Genomic DNA, 16690 nt, shown 5'->3' with positions numbered 1-16690 from the left:
GCTTCTCTCACCTCTTCCAAGCCATCCCACCAATCCCACTTAGAGGTGGGGCAGCAGGGCTCGCTGGCAGAGCAGCAGGTGGGCGCTCCCCTCCTCTCCCTGCTCACCTTCCTGGCTCCCCATCATTCCCTGCTCACCTTCCTGGCTCCCCTCCTCACCTTCCTGGCTCCCTTCCTCTCCCTCCTCGCCTTCCCGGCTCCCCTCCTCTCCCTGCTCACCTTTCTGGCTCCCCATCCTTCCCTCCTCACCTTCCTGCCTCCCCATCCTTCCCCGCTCACCTTCCTGGCTCCCCTTCTCTCCCTGCTCACCTTCCCGGCTCCCCATCCTTCCCTGCTCACCTTCCCGGCTCCCCTCATCTCCCTGCTCACCCTCCTGGCTCCCCATCCTTCCCTGCTCACCTTCCCGGCTCCCTCCCTCTCCCTGCTCACCCTCCTGGCTCCCCATCCTTCCTGCTCCCCATCCCTCCCCGCTCACCTTCCTGGCTCCTCTCCTGGCGAACTCCCGGGCCAGGTGCCGGCCGATGCCGCGGCCCCCGCCGGTGACCAGCACGTTCTCCCGGGACAGGTCTCGCAGCTTGGGCGGCAGCACCAGGCACACGGCAGCTTTCACCACCAGATACACCATCTGCACCGGGAACAGCAGCAGGGCGCCCAGCCACTTCCAGATCATCCTCTTCTCCCAGGCAAAGTTCTCTTCCAAACCTCCACAAAACCAAGGTGACAGAGAAAGAAAAGCAATACCCTTCATGCACCCCCAGATGGGTGACAATTCTTCAACCCCCTTCCAAAACTTGGGGGCAAGAGGTTCTTGATCTGGAAAAATCCTTCCCTCCCCCTAAAAAAATGGGGGTAGGAGTAAAGTAGTGTAGAAGACCAAGTCACTCCCCTGTTTCTTGATCGGTGTCCTCTGGGATTGTCACACGCAGGTAAAACAGCTTCCTTGCTTTTTAACTGGAAAGCTTTTTATTTTTTCAATTAAAAAACAGGGGGGAAAAAAGTAGAATTAAAAGTAACCATACATCCCTCTGCTGTAGAGACCCACATGAAAATCCAGTATCCAAGCGAAAGGTTTTTCTATTTAGAAAAATAAAATAAAGCAGCCTATGTCTCCAAATTTCAGCCTGCAGTGCCTTCCAGGCAGCTCATTTCTATTCTTAGACTCAGGAAATTGCTTAAATAAGATAGAATTGCCAGGACCTTCTTTTTAAGAAAGGCTCTATTCAGGGTGAGGTTGTTGTTTTTGTTTTAGTATCTATAAATATCTATAGACGATCTGTCCGGAGCCGGTTGCAAAGGCTGAGCCGGTCACTGCCTCTCTCTGCCCCCTCTCCCGGTTTTTTCACTTGGAGTGTCTGATCACAGAGCAGGAATTACGCCGTGCACTACTTCAGCCCTGGCTCTTACTCATTTCTGCCTATTGCCGTCTCTGCCGCTCAGGGCCGCGGCGCTGGGGAGGTTTTATACCCCATTAATCCTGATTGACAGTTAAAGTGTCGGGGCGATTTCACTACTGTTCCTGGGAGTGGCTGCTGCTCTGCCCTCCCCCGCCGGCCGCCGCCGCGCCACCGACTCGCTGCGGCTGGGCCGGCGCTGCCAGCGCGGCCGGCAGGGCCACCTGCGGGCACCCCGGGCTTGCTGCGGGCAGCAGGGCCACCTGCGGGCACCCCGGGCTTGCTGCGGGCACCCCGGGCTTGCTGCGGGCACCCCGGGCCACCTGCGGGCGGCAGGGCCACCTGCGGGCACCCCGGGCTTGCTGCGGGCAGCAGGGCCACCTGCGGGCAACCCGGGCTTCTTGCGGGCAGCAGGGCCACCTGCGGGCACCCCGGGCCACCTGCGGGCAGCAGGGCCACCTGCGGGCACCCCGGGCCACCTGCGGGCACCCCGGGCTTGCTGCGGGCACCCTGGGCCACCTGCGGGCACCCTGGGCTCCCTGCGGCGGGCAGGGCCACCTGCGGGCACCCCGGGCTTGCTGCGGGCACCCTGGGCCACCTGCGGGCACCCCGGGCTTGCTGCGGCCGGCAGGGCCAGCTGCGGCCACCCTGGGCTTGCTGCGGGCACCCCGGGCTTGCTGCGGGCACCCTGGGCTTCCTGCAGCCGGCAGGGCCACCTGCGGGCACCCCGGGCTTGCTGTGGGTTCTGTGGCCTTCCTGCGGGCAGCAGGGCCAGCTGCGGGCACCCTGGGCTTTCCGCAGGCACTGTTCCACCTGCGGCCACCCTGGGCCAGCAGCAGGCCAGCAGGGCCACCTACGGCACCCTGGGCTTCCTGTGGCCACCCTGGGCCAGCTGCGGGCACTCTGGGCTTACTGTGGGTACCCTGGGCATGCTGCAGAGACCTTGGGCCAGCTGGAGGCACCCTGGGCTTGGTGTTGGCACCCTGGGCTTGCTATGGGCACCCTGGGCCAGCTGGGTGAACCCTGAGCCAGCTGCAGGCACCCTGCTTTGCCTGCTGGATCCCTGGGCATGCTGTGAGCACACTGGGTTTGCTGCAGGCACACTGGGCATCCTGCAGCTGCCAAAGTCAAAGAGGTTTAAATACTACACCCTGGGCCACCTGTGGGCATGGGGGCCAAGCTGCGGGCACACAGGGCTTGCTGTGGGCATGCTGGGCTCATGCCATACTGGGCTTGCTCCACGTTGCCCTGGGCTCTGTTATGCATGCCACGCTGGGCTCTGTGCAGGAACTGAAGTAATCTGTCACTAAGTCAGGCAGCCCCTGCCTCCTCCCTCACCTACGTGCACCACAGAGGTGCCCTGGTCTGGCCTGAGCCCAGGGAAAAGCAGGTCCAGGAAGAATCAGGGCTAAGGCTGAGTTAAGGGAGCCATCTCTGCCACAGGGAGCTTTGAGAGGGAGCTGCTTGCCCCAGATCAGCTGGTGTGTGGGGGGCAAAGCTGCTTGCAGCCCTGGATTACCAGCTGAACCCAGCCTAGGCTGATAATCATCAATATCCAGTACCACTGACCAGTGTTTTTCTGGATAACACGGTACCTCATGGATTTTCCATGCTGGAAGATGCTTGCATTGCTGAAAACTGGAGATTTAGCAGTGGGCAGTGAAAAAGGCAGGCTCTGAATGACAGAGGGAGACTCACCCTTCAAAAAAGGTGCTTTCTTCCAAGACTTTTTTTTTGTCTGGTGATAAGGGCATACCCAGAGCACTTCACACTCCACAGCGCTTCAAACTCTGCTGTAATAGGGGAAAGGGCAGAGTGTATTGCTGTTTTCACTATCAAGCATTAGGTAAGTTATAATTTTGGTTGTATAGATGAAGCTTTTCTGAGGAGGCTGTAACTGCACATTCATGCCCAGCCAGGAGCTGTGGCAGCAATCAGAATTAACGTGAAATCCAAAGCTTTGAGGAAATCAAAAGATCTCAAAGATATCAGACCTCACAGTGTTGTCTTCACAGCTGGGCTGGAAAGAAATTCGGGTTTATATCTGCAGGTATCACTAGGATTCTTCAAAATGAATCCAGTGCACACGTTCACTCAGCTCTGGAGCCAGATGCACTATCCTGGGAAGCCATCTAGAGGTAAACACTGGAATGAAGGGAAAACTGCACTTTAAAACATTCTCAAACTTCTTCACATCTCTACTAAAACACCACCTCAATGGACATCCAAATCTAAGCATCTGTGAGAGAGAGAGGTGAGTTTGGATGCCAAATCCCTTGAAAAATGAACTCATTCTTTGGAATCAAACAGGTATTTTTGAAAGCAGACATTCAAGGTGGCCATGTGGGAACAGAGTGTTCAGGGGTTTTTTGTTGGCAAAACGAAAGGCAGCCAAGTTTCTGGTGCCCCCCACATTCAACAGCTCTATCACACACAGATTTTTTGATTAAAAAAAAAAGAAAAATACCTAAGTCCTTGAATTTCAGCTCTGTTAAAAGTTCCACAAAAGTTTTAAGGGAAGGAAAAAAGGAAATAAAATTGAGAAGAGAAACTCACACAACTTTTACCTTTAACTGGCAGGTTACCTCATATGAAATAAGCCATATGACTGTCACTGCATAATCATAGTGTCAGGAGAGGGTTTTGAAGAGAAGATGAAGCATCCTAACTGGAAACTCTCTGTACAGACTGTCAGAACCAGTGAGTGTTCCCAAATTCAGCTGCATCTGAAACAACCAGAGAATTTCCAGGGCCTGTTGGCAGCATTTAGCACCTTGGTGTGTTTTTACAGTAATACCTCTAGAAATGCAGCTTGGGGAGGCACCTGGCATTACACTTTTCCTCTCAGTCCAACAGCTCTGGAGGGGAGAGAGAAATTACCCAGAGAACCCAGTGTCTGGCTTAGACAGGAATGACTCAGTGTCTGGACTGGGAACAAATATAACAACTTTCTGCAGCGGAAATAAGGAGCAGTGTTGAAAATGAAAGGATATGAACTCCGTCGAAGTATATTTGGCTTTTTTGGTTCCTGAGTTCAGTCTCTTTGTGCTTAAAGCACCACAGACACACTAAAAATAGAAAACTCATCAATATTGCAGAGTTAACTTGTTTCGATTTAAAAGAAAATTAATTATTAATGTAAAACATTTGCAGGTCCTTTGAAGCCAGGAGGAATGGAATAATCTTGTGGGCATTTATTTCATGTGTCTATTTCCAGCTTGAATAATAATCTAAATGTGTTTGAAGAGATATTTTTATTCATTATGATTTTGACCTATGTACAAAGTTGTACCAAATTTGGATTGGGAGTTAAGAAACGGTTCTAGATATATAACATTTTCCTAACCTGCTCTTCAAATTTCATTGAAGTATGAACTATTTTACTTCTTTACTGCTTTAGATTTACCTTGAAGTACTGAAAACTAGTAGATGCTACATTGTACAAACCTACGAAAACAAGAAGCAAAAGCAGATTTATGTATAACTGAATGTAGTAAATAAAAACTATGTGCAAGTTACTTTAAAATTCACGTCATTCAACCAAAAAGTCAAATAGCTTTTAATACTACACATACTATATGTGAGAGCATTAGAACTTTACAGGTATTGTCCTTTTAATTGCAGTTCTACTCTGAAAAGGAAAAAAAAAAAGGAATATTCTGGAATTTCTGATTTTTGTACAGCAACCACTGCACTCTTTCTTGGCAAGAGGTCTTTTTCCAAACTGTCACCTTTACAAAACCAACATGAACTTTTATTCACCAAGTGGATCTCTGTTAGTGAGACTGCCTAAAGTACACTTTCATGTAGGGCTGATTATCCAAGGTGTTTTCAATACTGCTGGTACAAACAGACACGCAGCACATTCCTTTGTGAGGGTAACAAGGATCTGTCCCATCACAGCCATTCTCTCTAATTATCAGTCCCAAATTGTCCCAAAGTGAATCCTCTCCATGTTTCCACTCAGAAGTCCTGAACCAGTGCCCTGAAACAATCCATAAGCAGGCCTGTTAATTCTGTGAAATTGCATCATCTTCAGAATTAATTTTGCATTTTCAGCAGTTTTTTCCTACACAGACACTCACAACAAAGTATAAACTGAAAAAGCAACCAACACAACAACCTTTTTTAAGCCATTTTCATGGCACTTTTAACTATGTTTATTCCAGTTTACGAGAGCAAGAAGGTAGTCAGGCTGTCTGGAATAGAGTGGGATTCTTTGGGTGGTCCTGTGCAGGCTTTGATGATCCTTGTGGATGTGTACCAACTTGGGATATTCTATATAATGTATTTCAGTGGTAACTCAAGCCAGTTTTGGCTTCCATTTGTTGGTTTAGGTTTCTGGGTTTGTACTTGTGTAGCTTTTGGACTGTACTTAGTGTAGATTTACTCATATCCTCAATAAGAACCATAGAAACTGATTTTGTCTGACTTGTGGTGGCTTGAAGGAAAAAACAGCAGCAAAAAGCACATTTACCTCCAAAACAAGTTGATACACTCTGTATACACATCATTACATGACAAAGCTCCATTTTTGCAGAATGGTGTTACCTGGATCTATGAAGAGGCTCAGGCAGTGTCTGAATGCTCACACTTCATGTTACACCTGTATTTGTAGGCAGAACTGTGTTCACAGAGCCTTTGCAGCCAAGTTTCTACCAGCCTTGGAAGGCTGTTTGTACAAATGAGGTTGCTAATCAGCAAGAACTTTTTAAAGGAAAATGAGCTGGAAATTAAAACTATGCTTGAGGCATGTCTGAAAGCCCTTTGGGCTAACAATTCTGTGTTTTTAACTTAAACCCCCCCCACTCAGATATATACAGTACAAACCTGGGAACACAGAGCAGCAGTTCCACAATAGAAAGGCTGTGTGACTGTGGTGTCAAGTCACACAGTAATACCATTTTTCAAGTAATACTATTTTTTATACGTCAGTGCAGGGGTTTTGATCATAGACAATCTATCATGATCACAGAATAAAACCTAAAGCTCTTTTAAAAAAGGAAAACCTTTTGCCAAGCTGATCTGGTTTTTGTTAGATGAAGTACTGCTGTCAGATTTGGATAAATCAAGAACTAAATTTTTGTGCTTCTTGATTTCATTCTTCCCTCGTGTTCACATTTTCCATTTGAAATGTGTCCCAGTGGTTCTGTGATTTCACACTGTCCTTCTATATGCTATTAAGAGTCTGATACTGTTGTCTTCTAAGTTCTGCCATGGACTAAGCTCAAAGGAACTGGGTTTCTGGTTAACATCCAGCCTGACAGCAAAGACTGCATCAGGTCTTTTACAAAAAGCTGCATTTTGATGCCTTAGGGCTTTTCCAGGGTCTTATAACAAAGCAATGTCATGAGTAAAGATATAAAAATCTCTTCCTGAGTAATTCTAAATTCTAGGTAACATCCCTTTCTAGATTCAGTTGTAAAAATAATTTTCTTTATAGGCAGAAGTTTACACAGTGCTCAGAGGGGCTCTCTAGAAATCAAAGGGATGCAATCTCACCTGTGTGCTACTTGTTCCACCTGCTGAGTTGTTTTCATACATGTTAGAATTTGTCATTTGTTGTAACCGTGCTTGGTTTGCCTCACCTATCTGTGATTAGAAGCCAGATCTCTCAACATCTTAGGCTGCTTCAAGGGAGAACCATGCAAAAATACCCCATGTGAACAGGAATGGAGTGATCATTTTGTCAATCTGATTGACTTGTTTTACCTTCTTTTTGGTGCCTTTACTGACTTTTAGGCCAGTGAATATTTACCCATTCCTTCTGACTAGCTCCTCAGTCCTGACAAAACTTCTAAGACGTAGAAGGAACTGGGGAAACAGAAGAATTATGTCTTTAAGGCTCTTAAAATTAGAGAAAAGTCCTGAAATCCTACTAAACCAACGTGACATCAGTTTTGACACAAACTGAACAGCAAGCTAATGCCTGGAACAAGTTTGCACTGGAAACTTGTAAACTAGCTTAGAAAGGAAATCTCAGGAGAAAATATTCCCTGAATTCCTTCTAACAATGTATTTTTAAAAGAATTCCTTACATGCAGCTGTAACTTCTTTTCAGAGGGAGAGGTTCACTAATACGTACTGAGATGAAATAATTCAGGGCCTCTGACTGTCTGAAGTTTCTTCAATCTTGACAGTTTTACAAAGGATATCAAAAAGAAGAGGAATGTTAGGAAGAGAATGGTGGTGTCAAAGGCAAACAATTTTGACTGGGAGGCTAGGATAGGTCAGGTGCATGAACTGATGTGGGGAGATAAGATCACACCAAAATCAATAAACCCCAACCTAGATATTACCTCACAGAATATAAAAGCAGCATTAATTTTTGCTGTAGTTGATGCTGTTTTGTTTTTTAAAAATCACTCAAGTTAGTGTACCCCCACAGGTCTGGATGGAGTAGGGTTGGGAGGGGCTCAGTGAAGTGTCCTGCACCTCAGCAATGGAAGAGATCATTTATTCCCCAGCTTAGTCAGTTCATTTGCATCAGAATTGGAAAGATGACTGTGATGACAAGGTCCAGGCCTGCTGAATTAAGCTGAGAATTCCATGTTATTACTTAAATGGATTTCATGATCTTCTTATCCTTAACACCTTATCTATCTATCTATCTATCTATCTATCTATCTATCTATCTATCTATCTATCTCTATCTGTCTATCTTAGTTTTAAACCACATAATTCAATCATCTGTACTTACTGATCTCCACTGAAGTTAAGGATTAGACCTTTTATCTTAAGAATCCAGTCTGGTCACTCATCATCTGGTATTTTATCTCTAATGACTCATCTTGTTTACTCATTCCACACAGCTAAATATTTTTTTAACCCACTGACTAGTTCACATTGAAGTTTCTTGCTCTTTGCTGTAACACATATTTTGTATAAATGGGATTTTTCTAAGCAGATATATTTTGTCTGCTTTTTTAAACTGTGCAAGAAAACATAGAAAGGACTCAGCTTTTTCAGTGAAGATCTCTCTGAGGGAATACACTGTAGGTTGGTTAGCCAAATGCAGAATCCTGTGGCTCATAACAAGGAGTACTTCTCTCTATGGCCATGATTACAAGCTGTTATAAGGATTTTTAAATGAAGTATTGGGGAGATTAGTGGGGATAAAGAAATGTTTCAGTGTTCAGAGGATAAGCACAGGTTGTATTGCTTATGTCAAGCTGAGCTAATGCTTGTTTGCTTTTTAATGTTACCCAAACAAGTTTTGTCCAGCCACATGGTGGACAGAAACACACAAAGTTACACTTGGTGACTCATTCCTGCACTGTCATCACCTCCTTTGGTGCAAGCTTTTGGATACCATGTGCTCTGATCACACCTGAATTACAACCATGGATAACACAGAGTCGTCTTGGAAAACACAGCAAAATACGGAGTTGTAAAGATATCCAAATATTTTCTTTAGAAAGAATCAGCACAGAGGGTTAGGGCCCAAATTCTCCAAGCCAGGGAGAAGTTTCCCTGTGCTAGCATGGCACCATTGGTGAGCCCAGAGCCCCTTGCTGCACACTCAGGCTGGCAAATAACTGAGAGGTCTACGTGGATCTGCAAAAGGAAAATTCTTTGAGACTGAGTTCAGAATGCCCGTTCTAACTGTTCTGGCCAGCTGTCTGCCTCAGCAAGTGAGCAGGGGAAAAGATCAGCTAGCAAAAAGCCTTGGAATCATCCTTCAGACCTATTCCAAGAGCAGAACCACTACAATTCCTGACCATGGAGACTGGAGTCCAGCACGGCCACTCTTCATGGGCTCTGAGACACTCACTGGTACACTTGCAAAACATCCCAGAGAGCTTTTCAGGCCCATCAAGCAGATAAAAAATAAACTTATTTGCAATTTTGTAATATATTGTATTTGAAAGGTGTTTCCTGGAAGTGACTGTGCTATGTATGAGCTTGAATCATGCCAAGTGCAGTTGTCACAGCCGGATGTTTGCAGGCTTCCAGCACCTGCCAACCCTGTCTAAAGGAGAAGGGCGGGGGAACTTGGTATGCAAAAGATATGCAAATGGCTTCCCTGTGGAATCAGTCTGAAGGATATAAATACTGACAGAATCATATCAAACAGTGTCTAATTATTCCCACCAAAGAACAATGGAATCCTATTATATTCTGGTTTTAATAGCAGGAATTTTAGTTGCTTTTGTATTGCTGGTTTTAATTGCAACTGATCATAATTTCTTCAAGGGAGAGATTCCTTCTGATGTTGACCAGCCAGCAAAGCTCCGCCTTTATCTCTGTATGTACACTCTGATGGAAATTCTGGTGAGTTTATCATGCTCTGGGATGCTGGGATTTTCAGAAAAGGAAAGACCTGAGTATGAAGATATGCATCTAAATACTGCAACTACATGTAATGGGAAGCATACAGCAACACAGATTTAAAGGCCAAAGGTTGATTTGGTTTCTGTTACCACATATAAAGCAGCCAGGATGAGGTGAGTTCTTTCAATACTGAGAAATCCAGTCTTATGCTGCAATTGTGTATTTCCATAATGAAATGACTGGTCCTGTGGATGACAGGAGGGCTGTTCATAATTTACATGAATAAGAATAACCCAAATTGCTATGTCTAAATGCACTATGAGATATGTAAGGCAATTTCCTAAATTCTGAGCTATTTGCAGTAATTTTATTACCCTTGTTTCTGTTCTTATTCTGCAGTGACTGAATTACAGAATACTAGTTAAATACCATAGAATCAGGTAGGGTGGAAGACACCTCCAGAAGTCATCTAATTGAACCTCCTGCCAGAGCAGGTTTAGGCCTGTTATCACCTATTATCAAAGTACCTGTAAGCCAGACTCACTGTGCTGTGGGCTTTGCCATCACAGAAAGAAACAGCTTTCACCCAAAAAGCTTTCAAAGTAGGCAACAGGAGTATGTAGAAGCAGCCTAAGCCCTGTCATGTCTGGCACGTAACACGTCAAAAGAAAGCCTGCAGGAAAATCGGAGTGGTTTCTTTGATGTTTGTATGAAGCTCACCTCAATTCTCTAATCCCCAGTTATACAGAAAGAACACGGGAACTTGGGCCCACATCCTGAGAGGTGATTTGGGCCATTACAATCTATTAAAGACTTAAGAGGGTTGCTTGAACTTACACAGCAACATTCACCAAATCCAGTGGTTGTCCCTGATTCTTCAGTGGTACTTTTCTGCCTTGTCTGCCATGAGAAAAGAGGCTGCTGTCCTTGCATATCTCATACTGCTCTTTGTATTATGTTATATATAAACTTAATACAATAATATGACAGTAATTGTAATAGGACAATGTTATTAAATTCTCTAATTTCACTACTTGCTGGCTGAAAAGATTCTTTCAGGTGATACTTTTAACCCATTTATACGGCTTTTAAATATCTGCTAGGGCATAAGTGCATATGCTCTCTTCATTGATAATACATTCCCTAAATTTCAGCATCTGTTTTCTGAATAGGTTTTAAAATGCATTTCACCACTTGCTATGCACTGAATCAGTCCACTCACTTATTTTTCTTTCAAAAGCCTTTAGGCATCTACTGGTACTTTGGGTGTTCCTGGTTTATGTTTTTGCTCAGAGGAGCAGCCCTCACAGTAAGGACTTCACAGGTTTCTGTTTAAGTGCATAATGCTTTGTGTATGACATGTGTGCAATTAACTTCTCCTGCTCATCCTGATGAATGCTGCTCTTCCTGTGCCATAGAGCTGTGCCACTGCTGTGCCAGTGATGTGCCTGTACTGTATGCTCCCGTAAAAACCTCTTTTTCCACAAAACAAAACAGTCTTTTCCTCTCTTCTTCCACCCTACTTGCAATGTCTTAGAAAAGCTGCAGCACCAGATAAGTGTGCACCTTCAAGCAGAGGGTACATAAATGATGCTCCTGCTGCATCTGTCCACATCCCCTGTCAGGAAGAGATCACTGACCATGTAAAATGGGAGAGTTGAGAGGAAGCCTCCTGGCTTTTGTTTTAAACTGCTCAGACAGATCTATGTTCAGACTAACTGTGCATTGCCCTGTGATATGAAGCTTTGATGATAATTACTGTGGTTGGAAAAGCACACGTCAGAGTGACTGACAGGAAGACTTGTCTGATGTAGTCCTAAAGTCCATGAAGTGGACTTTCAAATTGGGTGGGTTTTGCTGCTTTTCATATGTGATTTTGTAATTATTTTAAAGTAAAATTCTGGTCCCCATATGGTCTTCCTTATAAAAAACCAGTTTGTATCAGAATTTAAGTGTTCCAGCAAATAGTTTTTCAATGACCATGTTTCACAAGAAAAGCTGATATGCTCTTTTTCATACACATATTAACATTTTAGGACCTGGTTTATGTAATACATTTCACCTACTAACACGATCACATCTGTCTAGAAATAGTTAAACCTTTCAGGTTCTGAATGTATTGCCATAGGTTCTGAAGTATTTCCTAATTATTGATTAAGAAGTTTCTCGATGGAGTATATACCAAATTCCCTCTTCTCCTTCATGACTGTGTTTCCCCTGAATTTGGAGATGCCTCTGTGTTGTCAGGAACTCCCAAGACAAGGCAAGGAAAGATGATATGTAGATAGGACGCTCTGATAACAAGTTTATAATATATATTACTGTCATCTGAAAGCTCTAAAAAACCTCAAAGATGTTAGAAAATACAAATGAGATTAAATGGCAATTCTGCCAACTTCAAACATTCCAAAACCATAACTCTGACAGAAGGACTGACTTAAGAGTTATAAGAGTTTTGAAAATTGCTGTTTGGAGAAGATTAGATTCACCCTGTGGTTTCTGCCACCATTGCACTGGGTCTTACAGTAGCTTTCCCCTTTGCCATGATACTTTAAAATGTCCTTTTTCAAATGCAAGGCAAGAAGTGTGGCCAGCCATTTGGTTCTTAAACTACCCTAAGCACTCCTGGCATTGGTGGCAGAGTGTTATGAAAAAACTCCAGATAATCTTTGGACCGTTGTTTCTAACTGATTTTCTCCCTCTTCCATGCCTCATGGTGATTTCTTTTATTACTCCTCACCCAACTTGTTTATTGCAGACGGGTTTAGATTATTAGGAAGAAAGAATCTGTGATACACAGGTTGAAAAATACAATTTACACAAGCAGAGCTGGTCTTCAGTTTGGAAGGAATTGATACAGAGACTTCTGTGACTTAGAAAAGAACAGCAGTACAATTTGCAAATGGGTTGTGATGACCATCATCAAGAATTAATTGCAGTAGTTCAGGAGGGCATTTAAGCCACTCTGTAATAGGAAGGGAAATGTTGTTCAAACAGGAAATAAATCGATTACAACATGTGTTCAAAGGAGGATTTCAGTGTGATCTTTAGACTGTCTTAATTATCAGCAGTTGACTGGCCTTGGATAAGGCCATTTAACAAACTTTCCTTGTCTTCAGAATATTTGGTTTATTGCTGATTACATGTAAAAACTGACTGCAGGGTCATTTATGAATAGCTGTGAGATCTTGAAAAAGGCAGTGGTTTCACTAATGGAGGAGGAGATGAGGTTCAGAACCATTTTCATCAGTTCCTCCCTTGGGCCAGCAGCCCCTCAGTAATGATCAGACACAATGGTTTTCTTCCAGCTTGTTCTCACTGACCCCATGGAGGGAGATGACCCAACACCGTGAAGCCAGCCAGTCCTGCCCACAGATTGGCCTGTGGTTTTTTCCCCCAGTATAATAATCCTGTCATGAGAGGGACATTTTCATCTCACCTAACCTTAAATATTTTAACTGAGGCATCTGAAGTACAGTTTATCATGGAGATGAACAGACACCTCCAGAGCATGATTTAACACACCCAGAATTGGAACCATCCCCAAGAAATGCCTCTTTCAATTCACTCATTAGGAAAGGAGCCTCGGGCCTCCCAGCTTCCACACCTGAGCAAATGCCTGTTCTTACTTGTGGTAAATTCAGATCACAGGAACTAGAGGGTATTTATATGACACATTTAATGGAACAAGTATTACAACATTCTTCCCACAAGAACGAAGATGTAAATTTTCATCTTCTTAACCAAAATCCCAAAGACAGTTATTTGTGGGAGTCCTAAAAACTAGAAAATAACCAACCCAATTATGCTAAAGACAGTGTAGGAAAAAGTAGCTTGTGGCCTTTACAGAGTGGGAAGACTTGTATTCCCTATAGTAATTTCTCATTTTTCCTGTTTTATCTATCTAGGCAAAGAATTTAAACCACTTGGGTATCATCAAAGAGCACATATTTATCAGGCTGATCACAGATGGCCTCCCAGCATGGCAGGATTCCCAGCTCTTCATTAAAGATCTGCATTTTGATGGGGTACCCATAAGGATTTACCTCCCAAGAGAACCATCTGCCAGCAAACGGAGAGGAGTTGTCTTCTTCCATGGAGGATGTGGCATTTTCGGAAGCATCAGTAAGGAACTGAAAGAGAAAATGTGACAATTTCGATTTTTTAACTGCCTGTTCTTAAAAACCCCTGACCCTAAGAAGTGACTGAAGCTTAGTTTGAGAGATTGGAGATAGAAAGCACTTAGTGCTTATTTTTAATTTTTAAACTCTCTAATCTGCACTTATTTGGTATTTAAATTATTTCTTTATGGGATATAGCACTCTTTATCATAGAACCATTGGGATCAAAAAATGGTTTGGGTGGAGGTGACCTTAAATACAATCTTCATCCAGCTCCTGCCATGGGCAGGGACATCTTTCCCTATCCCAGGTTGCTCCAAGCCACATCAATCCTGGCCTTGGACACTCTCAGGGGTGGGAAAACCACAGATTCTCCAGGAAACCTATGCCAGGGCCTCACCACCCTCATAATAAAAATGTGTTCCTTACATGGAAACAAATTCTATCCTCCCTCAGTTTAAAACCACTGCCCATTTTCTAATAGCAAAAATAATAATAATTCCTTATTTTCCACAAAAATCAATGATCTGTCTAAATGTATGAATTATACTGCAAGTCCTGATGACCAAAATCTAGATTATTTTTATCCTAAAGAAAATCTGGGTACTCATTAAATAGGCAAGAGACCAACAAGATATTGTGGTAATATGTCACAAAAATATAAGGGACAATATTGACTGAAGGTTTCTGAGATGTTAATTACATCAACAACATTTGTGCTTCAGGAAGTTATGAAAGAATATGCCGGTACATAGCCAGAAAATCTGATTCAGTGGTTGTGTCTGTTGGGTAAGTGAAATTCAACCAGTGGTAATCCCAGAATTAGAGAACTCTGCTGCTTTCCTCCTCCCTCCCACATACCCCTGAACTTACTTTTTTTGAATATAAGACAAGAAACTGAGCTCTAGTGCTCTCTTCCCCACACTGCTGTTATGTGGGAGCAAGCATGTGCCATGGAATGGCAATGGAAATACCTGAGCCAGGGTTAGAGTCACAGGTTTGGTCATTGTACATCACCATCAGCACAGAAATCATTACCTTTGTTTGATAATAAGAAATTATAACCCAAATATCAGATTTTAATATGTATTTAATATATTAAAATATAGTACATATTTTAATATTTAATGTTTTTATTTAAAATAACCTGGGATGATTTTGAAGAGTAAGTAATGAGTCTCAAATTTAGTATTTTTAAAACCAGCATGGACCACTGTTTCCTACAAAGATGTTTTGATTATGGAAAATACATGATGGTATACAGAAACCTTAATTTCCAACAGATTTTTCCTTGAAAAAGTTTACTATTAAGGGATTTTATTAAATTGGGAGGAATTGGTTTTGAGAAGGAAAGGGAGGAAAGGTTATTCTGGTTTGCTTCAGCATGTAAAAACTTTAGATAGAATTAATGGTGGACTTAATATTGGTTTGGGGGAGTTTTTGCATGGGATGTATTTCAGATGAGACACTCAGAAGGTGTAACACCAGCTGCTTTTTCTACCTCTCAGGTATCACTTAGCACCTGAGCACAAGTACCCAGCCCAAACTCTGGAATGCCTCACTGCTACCGTGCACTTCCTGAAGACTGCAGACACCTACGGGGTGGACCCCGCTCGGATTATTGTTTGTGGGGACAGTGCAGGGGGCACGTTCACTGCCAGTGTTTGCCAAGAACTAGGGCACAGGACAGATATCCCAAAGATTCGTGCCCAGCTGCTGATCTATCCATTTCTGCAAGCACTGAACTTCAATCTGCCGTCTCACCAGAAAAACGCTGCCGTTGCCTTCCTGTCCCGGGAGCGCACAGTCCATTTTCTTCTCAAATACCTGAATAAGGATTGCTCCCTGAAGGAACCAATTCTGGCCGGTTCTCATGTTCCTGAGAGTATAAATTTGAAATATAGGAAATGGATAAATCCAGATCTTATTCCAGACGAGTTAAAACTGGGCTATAAACCACCACTCCCCACTTTGTTTTTACCTCAAGTCCATGAAGAAGTGCAAGAGCTGCTTGAACCCTGGATCTCCCCGCTGCTGGCAGAGGATGCTGTTGTTTGTGGTCTCCCTGACACCTGTCTTATCACCTGTGAGCACGATGTGCTCAGGGATGATGGGCTGTTGTACAAGAAACGCTTAGAGGACAACAACGTGCACGTGACCTGGCACCACGTGGAGAAAGGCTTTCACGCTGCCCTGGGGTTTTTTGGATATGGCATTTTCTCTTTCCCATCATCAAGTATTGTGATGAACCATGCTGTAGACTTTATAAAAGGCTATTAAATCATTTTCTTGCATACAGTGCACTGGTATTTAGAAAGTGATTCAATTAAATGATTCAATGAAGTACTTGCTAGCTATTTGCCCATTAGAATCAAGGCAAGAACTTATGACATTAGCATGGTCTGCTGAATTCTGATTTTTACTTGCTATTACTTAGGAATGTGATGTTTAGAGGTTTTTTGTAAGCTTGCTTTGATGCTCTCTTCTTGCATTGTAAGAATTTTTTTTTCTTTTCGTATGTCAAAGAATAAAAACTCATTGTAACAAAAACCATTCCAAATGTGTAAGCTAAAAACCCATGCAGTGTGTGAGTAATTAGCTATGTGCACACACATGCACACCTAGTGGCCCCAAAATCAGCATGGCAATACCTGTGGAGAGTGGGGATTCCTTCCCTACTTCAGGGATGAGTAGTAATTACCATCAGAGTGATTACAAACAATAGCTTTGATTTATGTTTAAAACTTGAAGGAAGGAATTGGGTGTACTTACAAACCTGATTTTAAAGGGAAATGGGGGACAGGCAGGTTGGTACAGTCCACATGGTGCATGAGATGGGTACCAGGAGGTACCTGAGACTGCAACAGAGAGGAAGTGAGGGAGAACTGCTCAAAAATAACTGAAC

At 43.5% G+C, this 16690-nt stretch overlaps 2 protein-coding genes across 2 annotated transcripts in view; one reads left to right on the top strand and one right to left on the bottom strand.

The window, feature by feature from the left end:
* DHRS3 (dehydrogenase/reductase 3) overlaps positions 1–1463 on the bottom strand; it is a 31477-nt gene extending 30014 nt beyond the window's left edge. The window contains exon 1 of the mRNA XM_038159776.1: positions 475–1463. Within this exon, the coding sequence (XP_038015704.1) occupies positions 475–747 (273 nt within the window). The 5' untranslated portion in view covers positions 748–1463. The remainder of the gene's footprint in view (positions 1–474) is intronic.
* An 8030-nt stretch (positions 1464–9493) lies between these two features.
* LOC119710550 (arylacetamide deacetylase-like 4) lies at positions 9494–16106 on the top strand. Its single transcript, XM_038159766.1, has 4 exons — positions 9494–9664; positions 13573–13789; positions 14511–14574; positions 15294–16106. The coding sequence occupies exons 1-4, from the start codon at positions 9494–9496 to the stop codon at positions 16063–16065; spliced, it is 1224 nt and encodes a 407-aa protein (XP_038015694.1). The 3' UTR covers positions 16066–16106.
* Positions 16107–16690: the final 584 nt, after the last annotated feature.

This window comes from Motacilla alba, chromosome 21 (assembly GCF_015832195.1).
Source record: "Motacilla alba alba isolate MOTALB_02 chromosome 21, Motacilla_alba_V1.0_pri, whole genome shotgun sequence".
Lineage (NCBI taxonomy): Eukaryota > Metazoa > Chordata > Aves > Passeriformes > Motacillidae > Motacilla > Motacilla alba.
Note: the sequence above shows the minus strand (reverse complement) of the source record. Positions and strands in the feature narration are given on the sequence as shown.

Excerpts from the sequence above, each read along its gene's own strand:
- LOC119710550 (XM_038159766.1), top strand. The coding sequence starts at position 9,494 with ATGGAATCCTATTATATTCTGGTTTTAATAGCAGGAATTTTAGTTGCT. Across the intron at positions 13,790-14,510 it reads TGGCATTTTCGGAAGCATCA|GAAGTTATGAAAGAATATGC; the intron begins GTAAGGAACTGA and ends TTTGTGCTTCAG. Across the intron at positions 14,575-15,293 it reads TCAGTGGTTGTGTCTGTTGG|GTATCACTTAGCACCTGAGC; the intron begins GTAAGTGAAATT and ends TCTACCTCTCAG.